The sequence below is a fragment of the Falco naumanni genome, chromosome 2, assembly GCF_017639655.2.
Source record: "Falco naumanni isolate bFalNau1 chromosome 2, bFalNau1.pat, whole genome shotgun sequence".
Taxonomy (NCBI): domain Eukaryota; kingdom Metazoa; phylum Chordata; class Aves; order Falconiformes; family Falconidae; genus Falco; species Falco naumanni.
The window spans coordinates 75,588,595-75,608,698 of NC_054055.1; the positions used below are offsets into that span (position 1 = coordinate 75,588,595).

General features: G+C 40.4%; 1 protein-coding gene across 3 annotated transcripts; it reads left to right on the forward strand.

Annotated features, from left to right (window-relative positions):
* The first annotated feature begins 195 nt into the window (after positions 1–195).
* GYG2 (glycogenin 2) lies at positions 196–19,924 on the forward strand. Of its 3 annotated transcripts, none has more exons than XM_040584910.1 (9): positions 196–520; positions 6,141–6,282; positions 8,002–8,176; positions 9,444–9,606; positions 10,172–10,298; positions 11,206–11,428; positions 13,621–13,761; positions 15,432–15,542; positions 17,468–19,924. In XM_040584910.1, exons 1-9 carry the CDS (start codon positions 514–516, stop codon positions 17,627–17,629), a joined length of 1,251 nt encoding a protein of 416 aa, XP_040440844.1. In that variant the 5' UTR covers positions 196–513; the 3' UTR covers positions 17,630–19,924. The 3 variants fall into 3 exon arrangements, with proteins under 3 accessions (XP_040440844.1, XP_040440846.1, XP_040440845.1); XM_040584912.1 differs by having other exon boundaries at positions 15,418–15,542; positions 17,468–17,578; XM_040584911.1 differs by lacking the exon at positions 15,432–15,542.
* The last annotated feature ends 180 nt before the right edge of the window (positions 19,925–20,104 follow it).

Here is a 20,104-nt window from a genome sequence, read left to right on the forward strand (position 1 = left end):
GAGGAGGAGGCGACGCCCCCCCTCCAGCCCCCGCCACCACGGGAGGCGCTCAGGGCCCGCCAGCGCCGAGCGGGCGGGGTGGGCGCTGCCGCGGGGCGGCCCGGGGGGCGGGAGTGCCGCGCCGAGCCGACAGGAGGCGCGGGCGGGCCGGGAGCAAGCGGGCAGGTGGCGGGGCCGAGCGTTGCTGCTGCGCTGCCGGGGGCACGGCGGGACGGGGGGCGAGAGGAGGCTGCCCCCCCTTGAACTAAAGTCAGCGCCGGGAACGCGGAGGGGAGAGTGGGGTGGGTCATGCCAACCACCCCAAGCGGTCCCTGCGGCTAATGCCGTTTCTCCGCTGCTGCGCAGGAGTCCCTGCGAGTGTAACTCACCTCCCGCAGCCTTCAGCAGGAAGGAGGCTAATCCCATTCCGCGATTTAGCGGGCCGGCAGCGAGCAGGTGAGGCGGCGGCAGAGGTGGGCGCCGCGGGCCGGGGCGGCGGGCCGTGCCCCTGCCCGCCCCCGCCGCCGCCGCAGGATGTCCGGTGAGTACCGCGGCCCGGCCGCCGGGCTCTGCCGCGGGGGCCGCCGTCGCGCGTGGCGGGCGGGCTGGGCCGCTGCCCTCGGGGCCTCTCCCGCCTCGCAGCCCCGTGCGGGCGAGGGTCTCCGCGGCTTCGTTACCAGCGGAGTGCTGTGCTGTCAGCAGCCGTCTCGGATGAGGGTTTAAACTGCCCGGCCGGTGCAATGAAAGAGCTGGACTCATCGGTGCGTTCTGCCCGTAGGTACGGGCTGGCCTGCCCGGGCCTCCCTGCGCTTTCCCGGCGGGGCGGGCAGGGCTCCCTCGGGCTGAGGCAGGCAGGGAAGCTGTCCTGCATCCCTCCTTACGTAGCACCGGTACCGCCGCTACTCACTTATCCTTAACGCCCAGAGGAGCCCCCCAGCGAGGGCTGACCGCACAGGGTGGGTGCGGGTACCGTTCCGTTTCCTGACGCTCAAAACTGAGGAAGAAGTTGAGCAGCAGCCCCCCTCCCCCAGGTGGGGTTTCTTGAGCCATTTGGAAGATGTCACGAACACATCTTTCTTGGGCATTTGGCCGGGAGGATCCCCAGTTTGAATTCACCTATGTGGCACCTCAGCACTGGGGGAAGATGCAGAAAGGGGACCTGCAAATTAAAGGGTCAGAGGACTGCGGTGTTGGTTGGTTGAGTGGTTTGGGTTTGTTTTTTGGGGTTTTTTTGGTTGTGTTTTGGTTTTGTTTTTTTTTTTTAAGAAGGTGAAATACTGAAACACCTACCCATACATATGAAGTCATCTGTGCTGTCTCTGGATTGCTGAAACAATTATTACTATGTTTTTTTTCAAACTGGTATATTACTATTTGGAGACTAATTTTGGGTGCTATGTATTATGCTTATTTGTGTATTAAAATATTACTGCATTTGATTTTTTGTAAGGATCACTTACTAGCTGTTCAATAATAAAATTGTAGGGTCTTGAAGCAGAATGTAACTGTTCGTAACTGAAAGATACACAGTGAAAGCTACACTGAATGAGAAACAAGTCCTCTTTCTGTAGCCTTCCAAGGTAACAGTTGTAATCCTGTCTACTAAGATTCGGTATTATTATAATAAAGGATAAGAGAGAATCTGGTTTTGGGTTAGGCAGAACTCCATTAGACTAGACCAAGAGAAATACTGCATGCCCATCAAATGTCAATTTATATTCTGTCTTAAAAAGGTCTGTGTAAAGTGTTGGTTGTGCCGCCTTCATCAGTAATGTAAGTATTTCTACTGTTGGACCCAGCCTGAAGTGGCATGGGAATTAAAATTGCCAGGTGTCATTTGTTTACCAGGGCAAGAACTGCCTCTTTGCTGAAAACTTACATAAAAATTGCTGATGGTGGTCTGACATCATTATTCATTTTACCTACTTAGAACAAGATACTTCTTGACTGCTTTTAAGGTTGTGGGTGTCAGCTGGAGCAGAGCTTTCTGTTCCAGGTGCTTCTTATATGGTTGTGCTTGGTCAGAGTACTGAGGCCTGTCACTTTATTTTTACAGTAGTCTAACACTGAGACATGCTTCTGGGGGAGGATTCGTAGAGACCTACATGTGAGAGGGGGAGCAACAAAATTGTTGTTCGAAATTGCTGTGAGCTGAGGCTGGGTTAATGTCATTGTCGCATGGGATTTCAGAAAGGCGCTTTGGGCTCAGCGGGCACAGGTCCAGACTGCAGCCTGCCCATCCTACAGATTGTGTCTGAAGTAGAAAGGGGGAGGTGACAGAAGAGCAACAGATGGTACTAGGGAGGAATTTGAGCAAGCAGTCATACGGTGTTGGTTAGTATGAATGGCAGTACATACTGGAGACCTAACCAGTCTGTTGGAGGCTTATAGCTATTCATTTATCTACTCTTGTTTTTATGCATAAGATAGCAATATGTTATTTAGAGTATGCTTGTAGGAAATTTGTAGCATATGAGTCTCTGGTCTCCTGTTGCAATTTGGAGCGGGGAACCTAGCAAATTTGAGTTGTTACTCTAGGAGCCGCACCTAGAGCATGTTTATCCTTTCTCTATTAGAAGAAAGACCAAAGTATGTTTTAAAAGCTGTCTCTAGTGGATTATTACTTAAACTTGCCTTAAAGCTAGCAGGCACGTGGTTCATTCAGTGCTTGTTAATATAAGGCACTCCTAATTCCCAGTGGGTACCTGGTGTTTGTTCATTCCCTCTCTTTCTTTGAACATCAAAGTGTGCAGCACCACCCTGTCCACTTGCTGGTGCGGATTCCAAGTAAGGCCTTTAGCTGCCCTCTGACCAGTTTTCAGGCCTGTTAAAGAATTTTGCCTCTGGCAGTGTCACAGGTACTACTGCTATGAGTAATTAGCATAAGAAGTTGGTGATCTTGGCTAAAAAATTAACAAGTTTCACATAAAATCAGCCTGACTGTAGCAATTCACTTTTGTCTTTTCTTTGTTGCTGTCTGTAGCTGTAGAGCAGGCTCTAAAATAACTTGGCAGTTACTTGCTTGAAAATCCTTGGTGTGTTCTAAGAAACTATCATTAGGTATTAAAACTGAGGAGCCACTGCTGATGGTAATGATTTTTAAATTTGCATCTTCAGGTGCTGTGTGGTAATCCAGCCAAGAGAAAAGAGCAGATTTATAAATTCATACCACATGGTTTTAATGTGATTCTTAATCATACACTTTTCTCATAATTCACTGAGAATTAGCCATAGGTTCCACAGCTTGAAAACAATTTGCTTGAAAACTTAATACTGTTCACACTGGGTGTTTTCCATGAAAAATCCTATTATCATTCACCACAAAGACTTGAAAGTTATATGTAATGATGTACTTGACACTTAAGAAAAAAAAAAAAAAGAAAGAAAAAAAAGAAAAATCCAGTTGCAATGAATTTTAAATAGCTACAACTTTGGCCTTCAAACTTTCAAACTTAAAAGATCAAATCTTAGGTTGCAGCTTAAAGTCAGTGAGTGAAATCCTGTGTACGTTGGTTTTAACGCAACATTGTCCTTGATTTCAGTTAAATGGGAATTTTCAGGTAAATGGTTTACTTTCACAAGGTGAAATGAAAATCTGATCCTTAGTATTCAGTTATAAAAATAAAATATTTACTTATAGGGACAGTGTTCCAAGGAAGATTATAAACAAGGCAAGTCAAGAAACACCTCTTCCTTGAAAACACAGGTTAGATGAAAGAACAAGTAATGGCAAAATCTTTTGGGTTTAACCCCCCTATGGATCCTGAATGGATTAGTGATGCCCCTCTACAACTTTAAAATAGCTAGGACGTGCCTCTGTCTTTGCACCAGGAATATTTTAATGTTGCATGGTTTCAGTCACTAGTTTGATTATCTATTTCATTATCTCTGTAATGATTCACTCTATTAAGAATGCCATAATATGTATCCCACATCTGATTCTCAAAACAAGCAATTGGTTTATTTTTTGTGTGAGCTATGGACAAGAGTTTCTTAGAAGCTGTATTTGTTCCGTAGTTGTCTTCCTTGTGGTTGTGACCACAACTTTTGCCCCAGAGGTACAGGGCATGAAAGCATGTGTAGCATGTGATAATTTGCCATACCAGCTTGCTGAACTATTTGATGGGCAGCTTGTGTATTTTTATGTGTATTACTTAAGTAAAGATTCAGCTTCTGTAGCTAAAAGAATTTGCAGAAGCAATAAGATTATGTGTTCAGCTTTGTGGTTGTTATTTAAAACAGTATTTTAAGATTTAAACTCCCACTCATTTCACAGTGTGCTTCTTGTATTAACGTACCTCCCACATTCCTCTCAGTAGTTGTTTTATTACCTTTGTTTGGCTAAAGATGTTGCCTGACACAAAAGTGCTTTTCTTTCCTGACTCTTTGTGTCTTTTCCGAATAATTTTATTGCTAAAGTAGCCTTCAGTGGTTTTTTATTTTTATTATTGTTTTTTATGTATGCTTATATTTATTCGTTCAACCTTCTGGAAAATTGCAGTAAGAGCTGTTTACTTGCACAGCTGTCCTTTTAAACCACTCCATGTAAGCAACTCCTTATTGTTTTCTGGAACACCCATAACTTGCTAGAGCTGTTGTTATAACAGGAGATTTGAAAGCTCCTTTTTTCATTGCTTTGTCTGGAAATTGTGATAAAAAAATGCTATTGGAGTTTGCTTAGCTGAAGGATCTGCAAGCTACTTTAAGCTTGGATGGATGATTCAGGGGGTTTTGGTCAAGTTTAGCACTACTGGCATTCTTCTGAGGTGCAGGGATCTGTTGCAACATCAGCAAACGCTGATTTGAGTTGCTGGATGAGAATTCAGGACTGTCTGGAGATGAGTGGGCAAAAAAAGGGGGAAGAAGACAGTGCACCAGTGAATCTGTGCTTTGCTCTGGGTTTGGAGGACATGAAAAATGAAGATATTCAGTACCTGAGAGCTTGTCACCAGCACCAACCATACTTCATTGCATACCTTGATGTTAGGTTAGAGGTTTGAACTCATTCATTTTGGCAGCCTCTGGCAGAGGCAGCCGTGAGGTCATTTGTTGGGTTCTCTGCAACTAGTCGTGTGAGATTCTTTCCTAGAGTCTCACACGGAGCCTGGAAACTGTATGACAGGGTGTTTATGTTGTTGCTGTTGTTTGCTTGTTTTAATTTATTTAACATAATTGCTTGTCGCTTAAGATGACAGTGGCTTTAAACAAGTATTTCAACACAAGTATTGTGTCAGTAGACACTCTGGAGACCTTAGTGGAATTCCCCTCCGCTGTGTGACCCACTCACCTTGTTCTGCTTAATTTTGCAGCCTAAAACACTGAGGTCTTCCTCCTGCTCCAAGGAGGCTGTTCACCTTGCTGAATCATAGGTTCTGGCTCTCTCCAGGAGACCCCCAATAACGGTGGTTCTGTCAGAGGGCAGAGCTGAAGAAGCAGTCCCTGGTGATACTGCCACAGGACTGGTATCTCTACACAATACATTATGTCTCCTGTTGTGCAGGAGAGTAGCTTGCTTTATTTTTTTATTGTAACTTTTTCCCCCATGTGTTTCTTGACAATGAGATTCCTGATTTTCCTGGAGTTACTTGAGGTAGGGATCCTTAGCTTCTGGGAGGTGTACCAATCTCAGTAGCAATTTCTCTGCATTTGTTCAGCCAGAACCAGTTACTTCAGTATAAAAAGGACAGAGCAAACAATGATACCTGTTGGTTGGAGTCAGGAGGTTACGGAAAGAAGGATATTTCTGGCTAGTACTTAACATCTTGGTTTTTTCCTTAGCTTTTGGCACTGTATAAACAGGAACATTTTCTTTATTGGTTGTATTATACTATGTGAATTAATCTAAATATTACAGATCAGCTTTTTGGATGACATTATTTTTAGGCAATAAGTTTCAGGCAATTATTAATTTAAGGCTAGTCCAAAAACTTTATACTTGTTATTATGTAAATCAGGCAAACAAAAAATAAATTCAGAAACATTCAGAATGCAGTCACATTCACTGGATTTTCTATTCAGTTGTGTCTTCTGGGGGAGTTTGGGAGAGAAAAGAGCTTATCACAGGAGCTGCAGGTTATTATAAGCTGCAGCCTGTAGGAAGGAACCTGCCAAAAGAGCTTATGTTAAAGTTGTAAAGTGACTCTTCTGAATTTTTCTCACAGTAACAGACCAAGCCTTTGTGACCCTTGCTACTGATGATGTGTACTGTCAAGGTGCTTTGGTTCTCGGACAGTCATTGAGGAACCATACAACATCTAGAAAACTGGCAGTACTAATTACTCCAGAGGTTTCCAGTGGGATGAGGTAAGTATTAATGTATTTTTAGAGGTTGATATTATGGAAAAATAAACAACAGCATGAAAGATTTTAATAGGATTCCTGTGGATTTCACAGCATTATGTCTGGAAGTTTCCCCTTGGCTAATGATTTCTGAGATGAGTCCCAAATAACATCTATGATAAGATTGTAAGGCTCATGAGAATTCATTGCAGAAGTAAAGCTTGTGGCTGGAAGTTGTCTTAAGTCCATAATTGGGAATATAAACTGAAAGTTTTAGTGTCTTGCTTTTGAGCTAAAATAAAGGCACTACTGGGTTTTTTCTGCAAGTTTTTCTCTTTTAGAAGGAGATAAGATACATAACCACTTGTGACATCAGAACTCTAAAAACCTTAGGGGCTCAGTTTCAGGTGACTGACATCTTAAAATATTGGTGCACGGCTATCATGATGAGAAATTATTTTGCTGCTTTTTAAAAATAATTTTCTAATTTGGGCTGTGATTTTACAGGCACTACAGAATTGCATGTACAGAAATCTCATTAGACCTGTTGAATTCAAGCCCTGTTATTTGGAGGACTGTGTTCCTTGTTAAAAGGAACCTGACATGCCATAGCTACTTAAACTCTTAGTTCTGCTTTAGCCTAGGACATGTGCAAGCTCCTGATTTCTGTATCTCATGTGAAAGTATTTGCAATGCATCTGGCTCAAGAAACATATTTTCCCATTTTTTCTGTGATTAGATGTGTAGAAATGTGTTATTACAGGCTTTTTAAAGTATGGATTTTGTCAGAACACTTTCCTGAGGGAACACTGTATACATTTGACATCTGAGTGGGTACTGAGTTCGTCAGTTTTTTCATCCCCATTCAGCGTGGGGAAAAACCTCTTTAATTTTTAATCAGGGATAGCATTTAAAAAAAAGTGCATCACTGAACTATGCTTCTGAAAACCTGTACCTGCTCTTGGTTCATTACTAGTTGACTCCTGTCCCTTGAAGATCAGTCAGGCAAAAGCTAATGACTCTGAAATCCAGATAATCAGCACAGTCTTTTCTTCTCCTGTTGTTTGTATGACATCCAGGACTTTGTGGCTAATAGTGTAAGGTAAATAAATAAGCTGTGTTTAAGAGACTTTTTTTCTTGTTTCTGGAAGGAAAATTACTAACTTTGGTATGACCTGTAAATTCCCATGAAAGATAAGCACAGAAAAAAGTTTTCTTCCTAAAAGTCTCTTTTGAGGTGATTTGTAGTAATGAGGAAGTATATATTGCCTGTTTTAAAAGGTGCAGTTTTGAAGCTGGGTTTACTTGGGCATAACAGGTGCAGATGAGTGCACTGGCAGTGTGTGCCGCATCCTGTGCAATGCACAGGGAACACAGTAGGGTGTCTTCTTTAGAATCAATTATGCAGGTTGAAAGCCACTTTAATTTCTGCTGTTGTTTCTATAGGAGATTAAGTAACTAAAGGAAGGATTGATTTCTCCTCCAATACAGCACCTGTCATTTCTGAGTTGTGCTGGCCCCGTAGCAGAAGAGGTGATGGTTTATGTCCTGATTGATAGTTGTCACTTCAGCAGGTGGTTTACAAGGACTTGTTGCTTCTGACTTCTCATTCTAACCGATCAATCTAGCCTTTGTTGTTGTTGTAATAAATGTGGTGCTGTGTGTCACTGTTTTCATGCCAGAATTGAACTCTGATGAACCTCTCTACATTCCCTTCTTTCTCTCCACTGCATGCTCTGGTAGGTCTGTCCTTCGCAGCGTATTTGATGAAGTAATCAAAGTAGATGCACTTGACAGTGCTGACTCAGTCCGTTTGGCTCTGATGCAGAGGCCAGAACTGGGTGTAACCTTCACTAAGCTTCACTGTTGGACACTTACTCATTATAGCAAATGTGTCTTCATGGATGCAGACACTTTGGTGAGTAGAGCAGGAGCCATGGAAACATTTATGTCTGTCTTAAAGATCTACTTTGAGTGTTGGATACTTCCTTGTCAAGCAGCCTGCTGGCTTATGAGTTGACCGGATTTGCTGGTGGTCACAGGAGCTCCAGCTGGCATGTTTTGGCAATGCTCACAGTTTTGCAGGCTGAATAGAAATAAATCCTGTTTTGAGACTACACTCAGGACCATCCTCAAAAGAGAGCATAAACTCACTCTGTGTATGGGCTTCTGACAGATGTTTAAAATAAATCTCATATATTTTTGTTTGGACTTATTCTGGTCAGGAAGGCAAGCCAGTTTTAAAAGGGGGGGGGGGGGGGGCACGCAGAAAAATTAATTACCTTTTTCTTTACATTTTTTAGAGGTATAGAGATAAAAATGGCCATAATTTTTGCAAGAACAATCATGTCAGCTTTCTCCTGCACATACATGGCTCACTTTGGAACACTGGGATGCATTTTAATTTAATAGGGTTGTATTTTAATTAGAAACCAAAGTAAGTTGTTGTTCTCAGGGGGTGAGGCAGTGAGGCTTATGATTTCCTGCTTTACATTAGACGAGGAAGGCAACTACTTGTTTTTTATTTAAATTCAATGACAAAATCTTTCTCCTAAAAGAAGTTTTCTTCTCCTGCTTTTTTTAGTGGCTCAGTTGTGGGTGGGGTCCAGACTTTCAGCGACTGCACAGCTTGCTTTCCACCAACTTTGAAAGTGATCTGGGCTTTAACCTGATTACTTGGCTTTGGTTTTTAAGCTTCACAACGTAGTGGAACAAATCAAACCTCTGAGGCTGACTCAGTTGGAAAACTAGTAACAAGACAGTTTTTCTGCTACCCCTTTAGTCAGTCTGTTGCTAACTCAGATTATTTGGATTCCCAGCTTTCATTCAGCTCTGTTGCAGTTACTGAGAATAATGGACTATGGGAAGGATGAGCTAAACAAGAAGGAAATTGTGTGTTTTCATGATACGTTGTAATATTTAAAGGGACATTCTGGAGGGTCTCTGAGGTTCATGAAATAATTTCACAGGCTTTGTACTTTTATCAGAGAAATTATGGGGAACCACAATTAATATTGCCTTATTATACAGGTTCTGACCTCTAGCATATTTTGCATTGCCACTGCTTTTATGCTCTGCAAGCTATGGCCAAACTAGCAGCTTACCATATTAGTACTGGTTTAGCAATTCACGTTCTAGAAAAACTTTTCCTCTAACAATTTTTCTTCTTTCCTGCTGTCTCTAAGGTGCTTTGCAACGTTGATGAATTGTTTGATCGAGAAGAGTTTTCAGCAGCTCCTGATTCTGGTTGGCCTGACTGCTTTAATAGTGGTGTATTTGTGTTCCGACCTTCTTTGAAAACTTACAACCTACTGCTGCGGTTTGCTGCTGAACATGGCAGCTTTGATGGTAAGGGGCAAGGCATAAGGGCTGAAAGGCAAAACATTAGATTCCCTGTCAGTAAGCTGTTTTTCCATAACTTCTATGCTATCAGGCAGATTAGAGGAAGGCAGGAGTTCTTTGGGCTTTATGTAGTTGTGTCCCCACAGAAATGTAAGGTGCAGGCCTTTGCCTCTTACACTGTATTTAAGACCCATTGCCTTATTGTGGACTATACTTCCCAGAAGAGGGCAATGAAGGGACATTGTGTCTGAGTCTTGCTCAGTAGGTTTTAATTTTGCTGTCTGGTTTAGGAGAGAAAAATACAGCTGATCTTCAGTCTTCTGCTCTGAGGGACACCAAAACCCTTTCCTACTCCTTTCTTCATATATTACAATAGGACTCCATTTACACTGAACTTGCATCGGAGTGGATCAGGTATTACTCACTTGTTCCTGCTCACATGGCCGTATTGTCAAGTCCAAGTTACAGTCCCATGAACACACCAGTCTCACTTCCATCCTTGGATGTTAAATTTTGACATACGTTTGAGTGTATGCATAATTATGGTAATTCTGTTTAATATGTTCTTTAGGAGGTGATCAAGGCTTGTTGAATAGTTTCTTCAGCAACTGGGCAACAGCCGATATTGGCAAACACTTACCTTTCCTCTATAACTTGAGCAGCAGTGCTGTATACACCTACATTCCTGCTTTCAATCAGTAAGTATAACACTGACTGACTGTAAACCTTTGTAGTTTGTTACAAACATTCTAAGAGAAAATAATAATGATGTATTTGTTGATTATAAATTACAGTAGTCATTTTTATATGTAAAAATCATGTGGTAGAAGCTTAAATGCAATATGAATGCCTTACATCTGAACACAGAGAGAGTCCCAGAGTCGTCTACACTGTCTTGTATGTTGTTTCAGAGAAGCTTTTCTCATGTTTGAAAAGATGTAGATTACTTCTGTATTAGGTACTGACAGCTTTACTTTGAAAATTGTTCTCTTCTTTTCCACTCAGTTCTGTGGGAAACAGTTGGGTTTTGGTTTTAAATTTTGTAAACCATTTCTTAGTTTCTTCCATGAAAGAAAATTTGTGCTAGTAAATATGACTTCAGACAATGCAGTTAGAGAAACTTTTCTGTCAGAAGGCAAGTTGGATTTAAGGTGCCATAAATTACTGTTCCAGTTGCACGAAACACTTACTGAAAGGTGAACTTAGGATGATGTATTTATGAGTAATTTTTAATATGGGATCAGTAATAACCAATTTTGTTGATTCAGTGTTTCAAGTGGTATTTATTTGTGTGTGAACAGAGTATGCAGGAGGACTGGAAATGGTACTGCGTGAGCCTGTCAGTTTCCTTCATGAACTTTTCTACTAGAATCAGCAGCTGGAAGCAAATGGCAATGCAGCCTTTTGTTTTCTGTATGCTAAATGAGATACCCTAAACTAATAAGACAGAAAAAAATATGAATATATATTCTCATATTGAATTTGCTGTTGCAAAATGTCAAAATCATCTCACCAGTGAAAGTAGGCATGTTTCTTTAGTGGTTTATACAGGCTAAAAAACCCCAAACTATTTAATCCATAGACCTGTATATTTAATCTCTACAGTTTTGGTAGAGATGCCAAAGTTGTTCACTTCTTGGGAGCGACAAAGCCCTGGAACTACAAATACAACCTTGAAACAAAAAGAGTGATGCAGGACAGCACCACCTCTGGATCTTTTCATCAACTGTCATTTCTTGCCTGCTGGTGGAATATATACAGTGCTAGTATATTGCCTTTGTTAGAAGAACTTCAAAAGGTGGAAGAATCAGAATCTGAGGACTGCAAGGTAAGTAGTTAGCGGGAATATGCTGGAATCACAACAGAAATTCTGAAAATCATGTTTGCTAGAGGAAGGAATAACATGGTGTGGTGGGTTGACCCTGGCTGAATGCCAGGTGTCCACCAAAGCTGCTCTGTCACTTCCCCTCCTCAACTGGACAGGGTAAAGAAAGCATAACGGAAGGCTTGTGGGTTGAGATAAGGACAGGGAGATCACTCAGCAATTACTGTTGCGGGCAAAATAGGCTTGACTTGGGGAAATTAAATTTATTACCAATCAATAAAAAATAAAAGAAATAAAACCAAATCTTAACAGACCTTCCCCCCACCCCTCCCATCTCAAGCTTAACTTCACTCCTGATTTTTCCCTACCTCCTCCCTGCAAGAGGCACGGGGGAACAGGGAATGGGTTGTGGTTAGTTCTTCACACATTGTCTCTGCTGCTCCTTCCTCCTCAGGGGGAGGGCTTCTCACACTTTCCCTGTGCTCCAGCAAGGGGTCCTTCCCGTGGGAGACAGTTCTCCACAAACTTCTCTAATGTGAGTCATTCCCGCAAACTGCTCCAGCATGGGTCCCCCACAAGTCCTGCCAGCAAACCCGCTCTAGCGTATGCTCCTGTCTCCATGGGCCCACAGGTCCTACCTGGAGCCTGCTCCACTGTGGGCTTCCCATGAGGTCACAGCCTCCTTCAGGTGCATCCCTCTGCTCCAGCATGGGGTCCTCCACAGGCTGCAGGTGGAGATCTGCTCCACCATTAACCTCCATGGGCTGCAGAAGGACAGCCTGCCTCACCATGGGCTTCACCATGGGCTGCAGAGGAATCTCTGCCCTGGTACCTGGAAGTCCTCCTGCACTGGCCTGGGGGGCTGCAGGGCTGCTTCGCTCACATATTCTCACTCCTCTCTCTGGCTGCAGTTGCTGTTGCACAGATCCCCACCCAACCCCTTGTTAAATATGCCATCCCAGAGGTGCTACCACCATCACTGATGGGCTCAGCCTTGGCCAGTGGTGGGTCTGTCTTGGAGCCAGCTGGCACAGGCTCTGTCAGGCATAGAGGAAGCTTCTAGCAGCTTCTCACAGAAGCCACCCCTGTAGTACCCCCCCACCAAAACCATGCCATGCAAACCCAGTACACATGGGAAAACATAGTATCTGTTGATTGGTAGTAGCAGTGATTGCTTCTAGAAGCATCTAAACTAGCAGTTTAGGAAGAATTTTCAGTAGTATTGGCTTTCCAAAGATTTCCTCCAGCCATCTTATTGATTGATGAAGCTTTTGTATGGGAACGTATGTGTATAGGGTCTGAAATATAAATTCTGAAAATTAAACACAAAATATGATACAAATTAGCCAAAGTTGATAGTCCAGCTTTGAAACGAACAGACTTTTGACTTTTTGAAGCTAAGTTGATGTAGACTATCAAACTAGCCCTTGAACTATAGTAAAATTTACCTTTTCAGAACTGCATTATAACTTGTTTTATGAGGGTCATAACAAATCAGATTTGCAAAAGCAGAGTTATTTACATTTAAGGTGTTATATCCAGTACTCTTATGTCATCAAGCATTTATTGAGCTCTTTATGTTTTGGGTTTTTTTCTTCAGTAGTGCAGTAATGTATAGTTTCTATGAATAGAATAAAAAAATCTGTTGATAAACAGATGATTCTTGGAGACCAGCAGCATAAAGTAATGTGTAGAAGTAAGGTTTTTAATTTTGTATCCAGAAAAGACAATTTAAATCACACTTATGCATATGTAAATTTAATATTAGACTATTGGCATCACTGAGCTAATTGCATAGTCCTGTAAGATCAGTTGAACAGTTACCGTCAAAGCCCCAGAGAGTAATTTGGTTTGTTAACCTCATGACAAATTGGAAAGCAGAAGAAGGAATGGGTAGTTTTTGATCTCGTACTTTAACATGCTTTAATTTTTAAGAAATTGTGCAGTAAAGAAATATTTCAGCTATGGTACATTACAGTGGAAATACCTGTTTGATTTACCTGCTGCTGCTGCTGGCATGGTCGTGCGTGCAAAAATGTAAATCAATGTGCTCTAAATCTGGTACCACAGACTTTTTTGACTTTATTAACTTAGTCCTTTAATGCTGAAATCCCTGTAAGGAAGTGAAACTGTTGTAAGGTAAGACTTTCCTGCAAAATTGTATTTCAGTGGTGAGATGTTTTTGTTTTTGTTAGCACACTTTCAGTGGAGTTGAAATTACACTGAAAAAGGTCAGTCCTTATGTGGCCAATTCGCTGCAAATGCCTGTGCTTCCAGAGCAGACGTATGAAAAATATCCCACAGTGTGTTCACCTGAAGAACTTGCTTTCAAAGCTGTAAGTATATTGTATATTACTGTATGCAGTAACAAAGTAAAATGAGATACTAAAATGAGATTTTATTAAATATACCTCTGATTGGGAGATTGTATCTTCTTCAGTTTAGCTGTAGCTATTGAATTTTCTTGCTAGCATCAGAAATAGAGTATTTATATTCTTTAGTCTTTAGTCACACATGCATGATGTGTCTGGAGGTTTTAAAGAGCTTGCATTAAATTCTATGAAGAGGTTACTTACTGAAAATTGTTAGCTACTGGAAATATAATATTAAAATAAGGTGTTACCAAAGTAATATTTTTAATATTAATATTCTTGTGAATTAATATATTTTAAACCTTTTCCCAGAAGTGTTGACTGAGAGAACTGTTCCTCAATTTTCTGTGATTTCGGAAACAAGGAGTGTCTTACAAGGATACACTGATGAATATTGCAGGGGTCCTTGTTCTTTTGTCACTCTTGTATTTGGGTGTTTTGTTTCACTGACTCCCCTTATTTTATGAATGAATGAAGTTGGACATAATATCACAGTGTTTCTGCTATTTATATATATATATACAGGTGTAAGTCTTTATGTGTTGTATGATAAACCATACTTGGCAAGTTACAACTGGGAGAAAATAAAATTAATGTTCTAATGTCATTTACTATTGTAACTTGTGGACTACTCTTTAGTAAGACGAAGACAATTTTTACTATGTTCAGTGTTTCATCCCTTTAGACGGTAGTTACTCCATACAGTAAAACTGTAGTTTCCTTCCTTTCTTTTCCACCCTGAACACGGAGGGGATGAAGTAAAACTGCAAAACTTCCGGCTCTATAACTTAAGAATAATTTATTTGCAAAGAATGTGTTATCTTGTGTGCCTCATGCACGTGATTCCATTGGAAATGCTCAAACTAAGTAGGAATACATTTTCAAGATGTTTGCTTAGGGTAAAAAAACCCATAATATTCACTTAAAGTAGTGCCATTCAAACTTAAATTTCTTTTATTTTTTTGATTACCAGGATTATTTTATCAGAAGATCATAATAATTAGAAATTAATAGCCTGATTCTCATCTTGCTTAGGAACGCCATATTCCACTTCTTGTTGCTCAGCTTCAGTAATCTTGTAGGATTGTTTTGGTGGAAGAGACTTCAGAATGGGGACTGTCTACTAATTTATGGGGGTTTATTTGGCAAAGGCAAATATTTGTGGCAATATTTTTGGGGCAATGTATCTTACTCTGTTTTGGAATACATTGTTTTGTTCTTTTCTATGAATATAAAAAGCTCATGAGTTACAGAGCAAGCTATTATCTTAAAATGAGCTTGTTGTTGCGGTTTGGCCTCATGAGTGGTAGGCATCTACTGTCAGCTAGCTTTCCAGGTTGTTTCTGTAGTCACTGAAGAATGACGGCCACTCTGAACCTATTTTAGAATGAGATGAGCTCCCCTCTGGAGGTACTTATCCTAGATTGATTATAGCAGGAGCTTAGATTCAATGCCATTTTGATAGCTAAAGCTGGGTGAGATGAATTTTGTCCTTGGTGATAATATGTTCCATTCCTTTTCCTTCCATCCACTTCCATCCCCAAGACTAAAGTCACTTTGTATTGTATGAATTCACTTGATAAGGAACCTATGAAAAATATTCTCCTAATAAAACCTCAGTGGCTGTATTTTAGCAACCTGTATGTGAAGTTGAACAAACTGGTTCTAACGTCCATCTCGGTGAGCTTGACAGACCTTCAGAACAGCTTTTATTTCATCCTGCGTTTCCGGAAACGTCAGAACTGGTACATGTAGCTTTCTGCATTGTACGTCTGATAATTGCATGCATGTCTTTGCTGCCAAAATCATTTTGGGAAATACCAACTAATCATGATGCAGTGTGCAAATAAATTTTTTAATGTTTTAGCTATGTAATTCCTTAACTGCTTTCAATGCTAGGATATGATCTCTTTCAACTTTTCTTTTAAAAACTTCTAAATGTATATTTTCCTCTGCCAGCCCCCAAGTAGTAAATGCATGGTGTTAATTTTAGCTCTCCCAGTACTAATACAAGCAAAGCTGTTCTTTTTGTTGTTGTTGTTTTTGTTTTGTTTGTGGGGTTTTTTTTACCTGCTGAAATAATGTTTCCAAGGAAGTGGAAAATTAATGTACAGTGAGTTGGGCATGGAGCCTAAGCTACTAGGCTTTCCTTTGTGGTCTTGCACTGCATTTATCTGTGGGTAATGGGACAGCAGTGCCATTCTTGGTGTTGATGCGGGTGACAGGGTGTCAAGGACTTTTGTATCTTGTAAGGTACACAACAGAGCCATTTTCCTAGTGCGTCCTTTTGTATGCTTGTGAACCACTATGGTGAAATACTCTTAAGACTGTGAAACAAAAGTGTAGGTGAAACTGCAGCTCCCGTGCAGCCAGGGGTGTCTGGGCCCTAGCTAAAATTCTTCATTTTTAAAAACATGGTGATTCCTGTCTTGTTAATGGCATCTGAAGCCATTGATAAGGCTTGCCAATGGTAAAGGAAGGAATCTTCATGGATTACTGCAGCTATGTGTATACAAAGCCTGAAAATTAAATACCAAATATTTTTGCATATTTGCATTTTTAGGGCACAAACATGTTCATGCTCTTCAGAGTATTTATTCATGTTTAAAGTTACATACAGAGTGGGACCCAGGTGGGGATACATATGAAAGGATGCAGTTGCCTAAACCTGTAAATGTCACGTTGGCTGTGTGAAATACTTTATACTTGCCTGCAGCTGCAGATCTTGTGCAAGTCCTGTGCTTTACCTTGCCCAAATAGGCAGATGTAACGGATATTCCAGGACATTTCGGCAGTTTAAGCCACAGATTCCTGCCCATTAAGTTATATTCTGAAACATTTTTATGTTGGATTTGAGGGCTTCACCAGCCGTTCTGGTTGATTTGTTTTGTGTATAACGTGAGATGGGTTGTTTGCCTTGGAGCCTTTTGGACTAGTACTGAAAGCAGGTTTTCAGTAGCTGCCTTGACTAGTCCTTGCTATATTTCATCTTTATTACTGGCTATAATTGCGATGTTCTGGTTTTACTGACATTGGTCAATCATGGGCACAGTTTTTCTGCTATGTAGTTGAAATTATCACTAATAATGTATCTTGCATTTGTGCACTTATGATAGCTTGATCTTGAACCAGGATTCACAATTTTGGACCATCATTCAAAATGAACTAGTTATTGGTATAATGAATAGTGTCAATCTTTTGAATTAGTTTATATGGATAATGCGTCTCACATCTGATAAATAATACTGATTTTGCTGGAGATAGGTAAAACAAATGACAAAAAATTCTAGGAACTTACATTCACATAAAAGCCTGCTTAAGACAAAATTTGCACAGCTGCAATGTTATACTTTATTGTAGGAGATTTTCCACCCTAAACCGGCCATATTTGTAATATTCTTATTGTGGTGTTGCTGAGTATGCCAAGGTCTGAGTTAAGACAAGTAAAATAAATGTTTGGTAATGTTCAAAGGTGTCATGGCAAGTAGTAAAAGCATGGGAAAATGAGAGCACATAATCAAAACAAGAATGAATGTTTGAATACTGTTTGTTTTATTATTTTAACTGGGACTGCACAAAGCAGAAGTTTGACATTTGATGTTTAACTTCACAGCACCGAAATGAGAACAACCAAATGACTGTTTTCCCACTGTTCTGCTTCTTCCCACAGAATAATGTCGCACATTCTGTTTCAGAGCTGTCTATTCACTTCAGACCAGAAGAACCAATCCCAGAAGATGAACGGAGAAAATGGGAGGAAGGGCGCATGGACTATATGGGCAAAGATGCTTTTGAACATATCAAAAAGAAATTGGATGCATTTTTACATTAAGATGGAGCATACTGTAATGGCCACCATGATCTGTGTTTCTTCTGTAAATGCAACCCTTGAATACTTGGCTATCTTCATAGTTTATTTGACACCAAAGTTAAAGGGGTAGATATAGATCCTCATATATTTTTGGGGAGGATTAACAGATATGGACTCCTGTTTTTTACTGTTCGGAGTGCCTCATCTTTATTGTTATGTGTGTTTCATCTTCATTGTTCTCCCATAGTGCCTTCTGAAGTATAATGAATGATAGCCTCTGAGTTTGAACTCGCATTTTTATCAGTGTTTGCTGCTCCTTCCCACAGCATTCTGCAGAAACAGTCATGAGTGTGAAACATGTTGGAAATTTGAGATTATTTCCCAAGTGGGGATTATTTCGGAAGTACTTTTGGAAGATGCTATGAAGCTATTTAAATGAAAACCTTGTTCTTGAAACCAAATTAACACTTCTAAGGGCAACTGTAGTGTAGACTTCAATATGAGAAAAAAGTGAGGAGATGAAATCCTGGCCTCATAGGAATCTGCAACAAAACTTTTTAATTTAAGTATTCTTAGGATTAGAGGAAATTCAGACTTCATCTGAGATCACTAGTGGATGTTCTCCATATTTATAGGAAGCTGCTCAGCTTCACCGCCAGCATGATGAAAAGTGGTGTAAAACTGGTTAAGACAGACTGACAATGTATGTTAACCTTTTTGTATATTGTTGCTATAGGATACTGTTGGGTTTTTTTAGAAATTGTTAGCTTCACTTGCATATTCAGAGTTGCTAGTCAGAGGAAAAAATGCTGAGACTATGGTATAAACCTTCTGGTGCTTTATATCAGTTTGTTTACAGTACTTCCAATTGCAGTTGACAAACGCATTCTTCTTGTTTAGCTTTGTTGCCCCATATTGCAGCCTACTTAAGTGCAACTGAAAACACAGTTGGCACTTGTTTTAGTAAACAGGCCCTTTGGAGATCTTTTAAACAATAGCTCTGTGTGGGAACTAATAAATCTGTGAGTATAGTTCCAGAAAAATCTACTAGTGAGACTCCCATTATATTAAGGATACTTATGGGGGATTGCTTTGCGAATTTGGGTATTTAAATTTAACCAATGTCAGCAAGTTTGTCTTAGCAAACAAGGATAAAGAAACACTTGAACAAAGAGCTCGACAGGCATGCTAATACGTTAACAGATTTGACACAGTTATTCATGACACCACACAATATTAGAATAAGAAATCTGCAGTGCTGATGCAGGACTTAAAACATGTTTCAGTCTTAATATGTCACCAGTTTTGGTACAGATATACCTAATGAAATAACTTGGGAATTCTGCTTAAAAAGCAATGATGTGATGTTATGCATCAGAGGGATTGCCATAGATGCTAGCAGAGAAAAAGGCAGGTAGGAGGGAAGGAATTTCTGTTTCTTTTTCCTCCATCCAGAAAGATTGGGGGCAGGGGGGCGTAACTTGCACAAATTAGGAAAGGAATGAATGAATCTAAAGGTCCCTGAAAGGAAGAAAAATTATCTTTGAGTATTTTAGAATTACTTTCTAATATTCACAATAGTGGATTTGCTTTTGTGGGGTATTTCTGATTTTATCTAGTTCTTTATTTCTTATTTATTCTAAGCACTCTTAAAGTGGGAATCTCTTTGGTGGGTCTGCTGAATTCAAGCTTCTAGTTAAAGTTAGATGTTTAGGGCCTCTGAAGTCAAAGTGAGAGATGTCCAGAAGATGATTCTTCTCAAGGTCTCCATTAATCATAAAGGGACCCTTGATACCCTGTCTCCCTTGGGTAGGTGACCTTTGTGTGTTAACGTGGGTAGGTGCATTCTGCCGGTTGCGTGTGGTGCAGTGCAGCACTATGTGGAGATTACAGTAGCTGCAGGGTACTCTTACTTACATAGCACTTGATCTGCTGATTATCCCCATTTCTTGGTGAACTTGTGCACCTCTGAGAATGTTCCGTTTCATAAGCATTATTGCTAACATAATTCAAACGGGTTTTGAAGACTATATAAAACCGTAATCAACAATGTGAACTCATGCTTCATGCAGCTGTACTTTTTACAGTGACTGTTAGATCTTACTGGGCACATTAATGAGATTATGGGAGAAACTTTACTGATGTGAAATCAGTAACTGAAAAGTTTTAAAATAGGCATATGACTGTAGTAAAAGGAGTTGTCATGGAATACGTTTGGAAGTGTTAATATGTAAAATGGTACTGTGTGTGGATTATACAATGTTTTGCGAAGAACTGTAGTACATTAATGTCATGGAAATAAAATAGAAATGGAAAGCACATACGAAGTCATGTGTTTCTCAGATGATGCAGGGTTACAGGTTGTTTATGTTGTGCCAGCAAGTATTATTTGTGACTTGCTAGTGACTTTAATTTTTTTTTTAAATTTGTTAAATTGCTTTTGAGACATTAGCACTAGCTGCTGAGCAGAATTAAAAGGTGTGTGTTATAATTATT

Bases quoted from the DNA above. Each gene is read 5' to 3' on its own strand.
- GYG2 (XM_040584910.1), top strand. The intron at 10,299-11,205 runs GTAAGTATAACA...TAATCTCTACAG, and splicing joins TACATTCCTGCTTTCAATCA to TTTTGGTAGAGATGCCAAAG. The intron at 15,543-17,467 runs GTACATGTAGCT...TTCTTCCCACAG, and splicing joins TTCCGGAAACGTCAGAACTG to AATAATGTCGCACATTCTGT.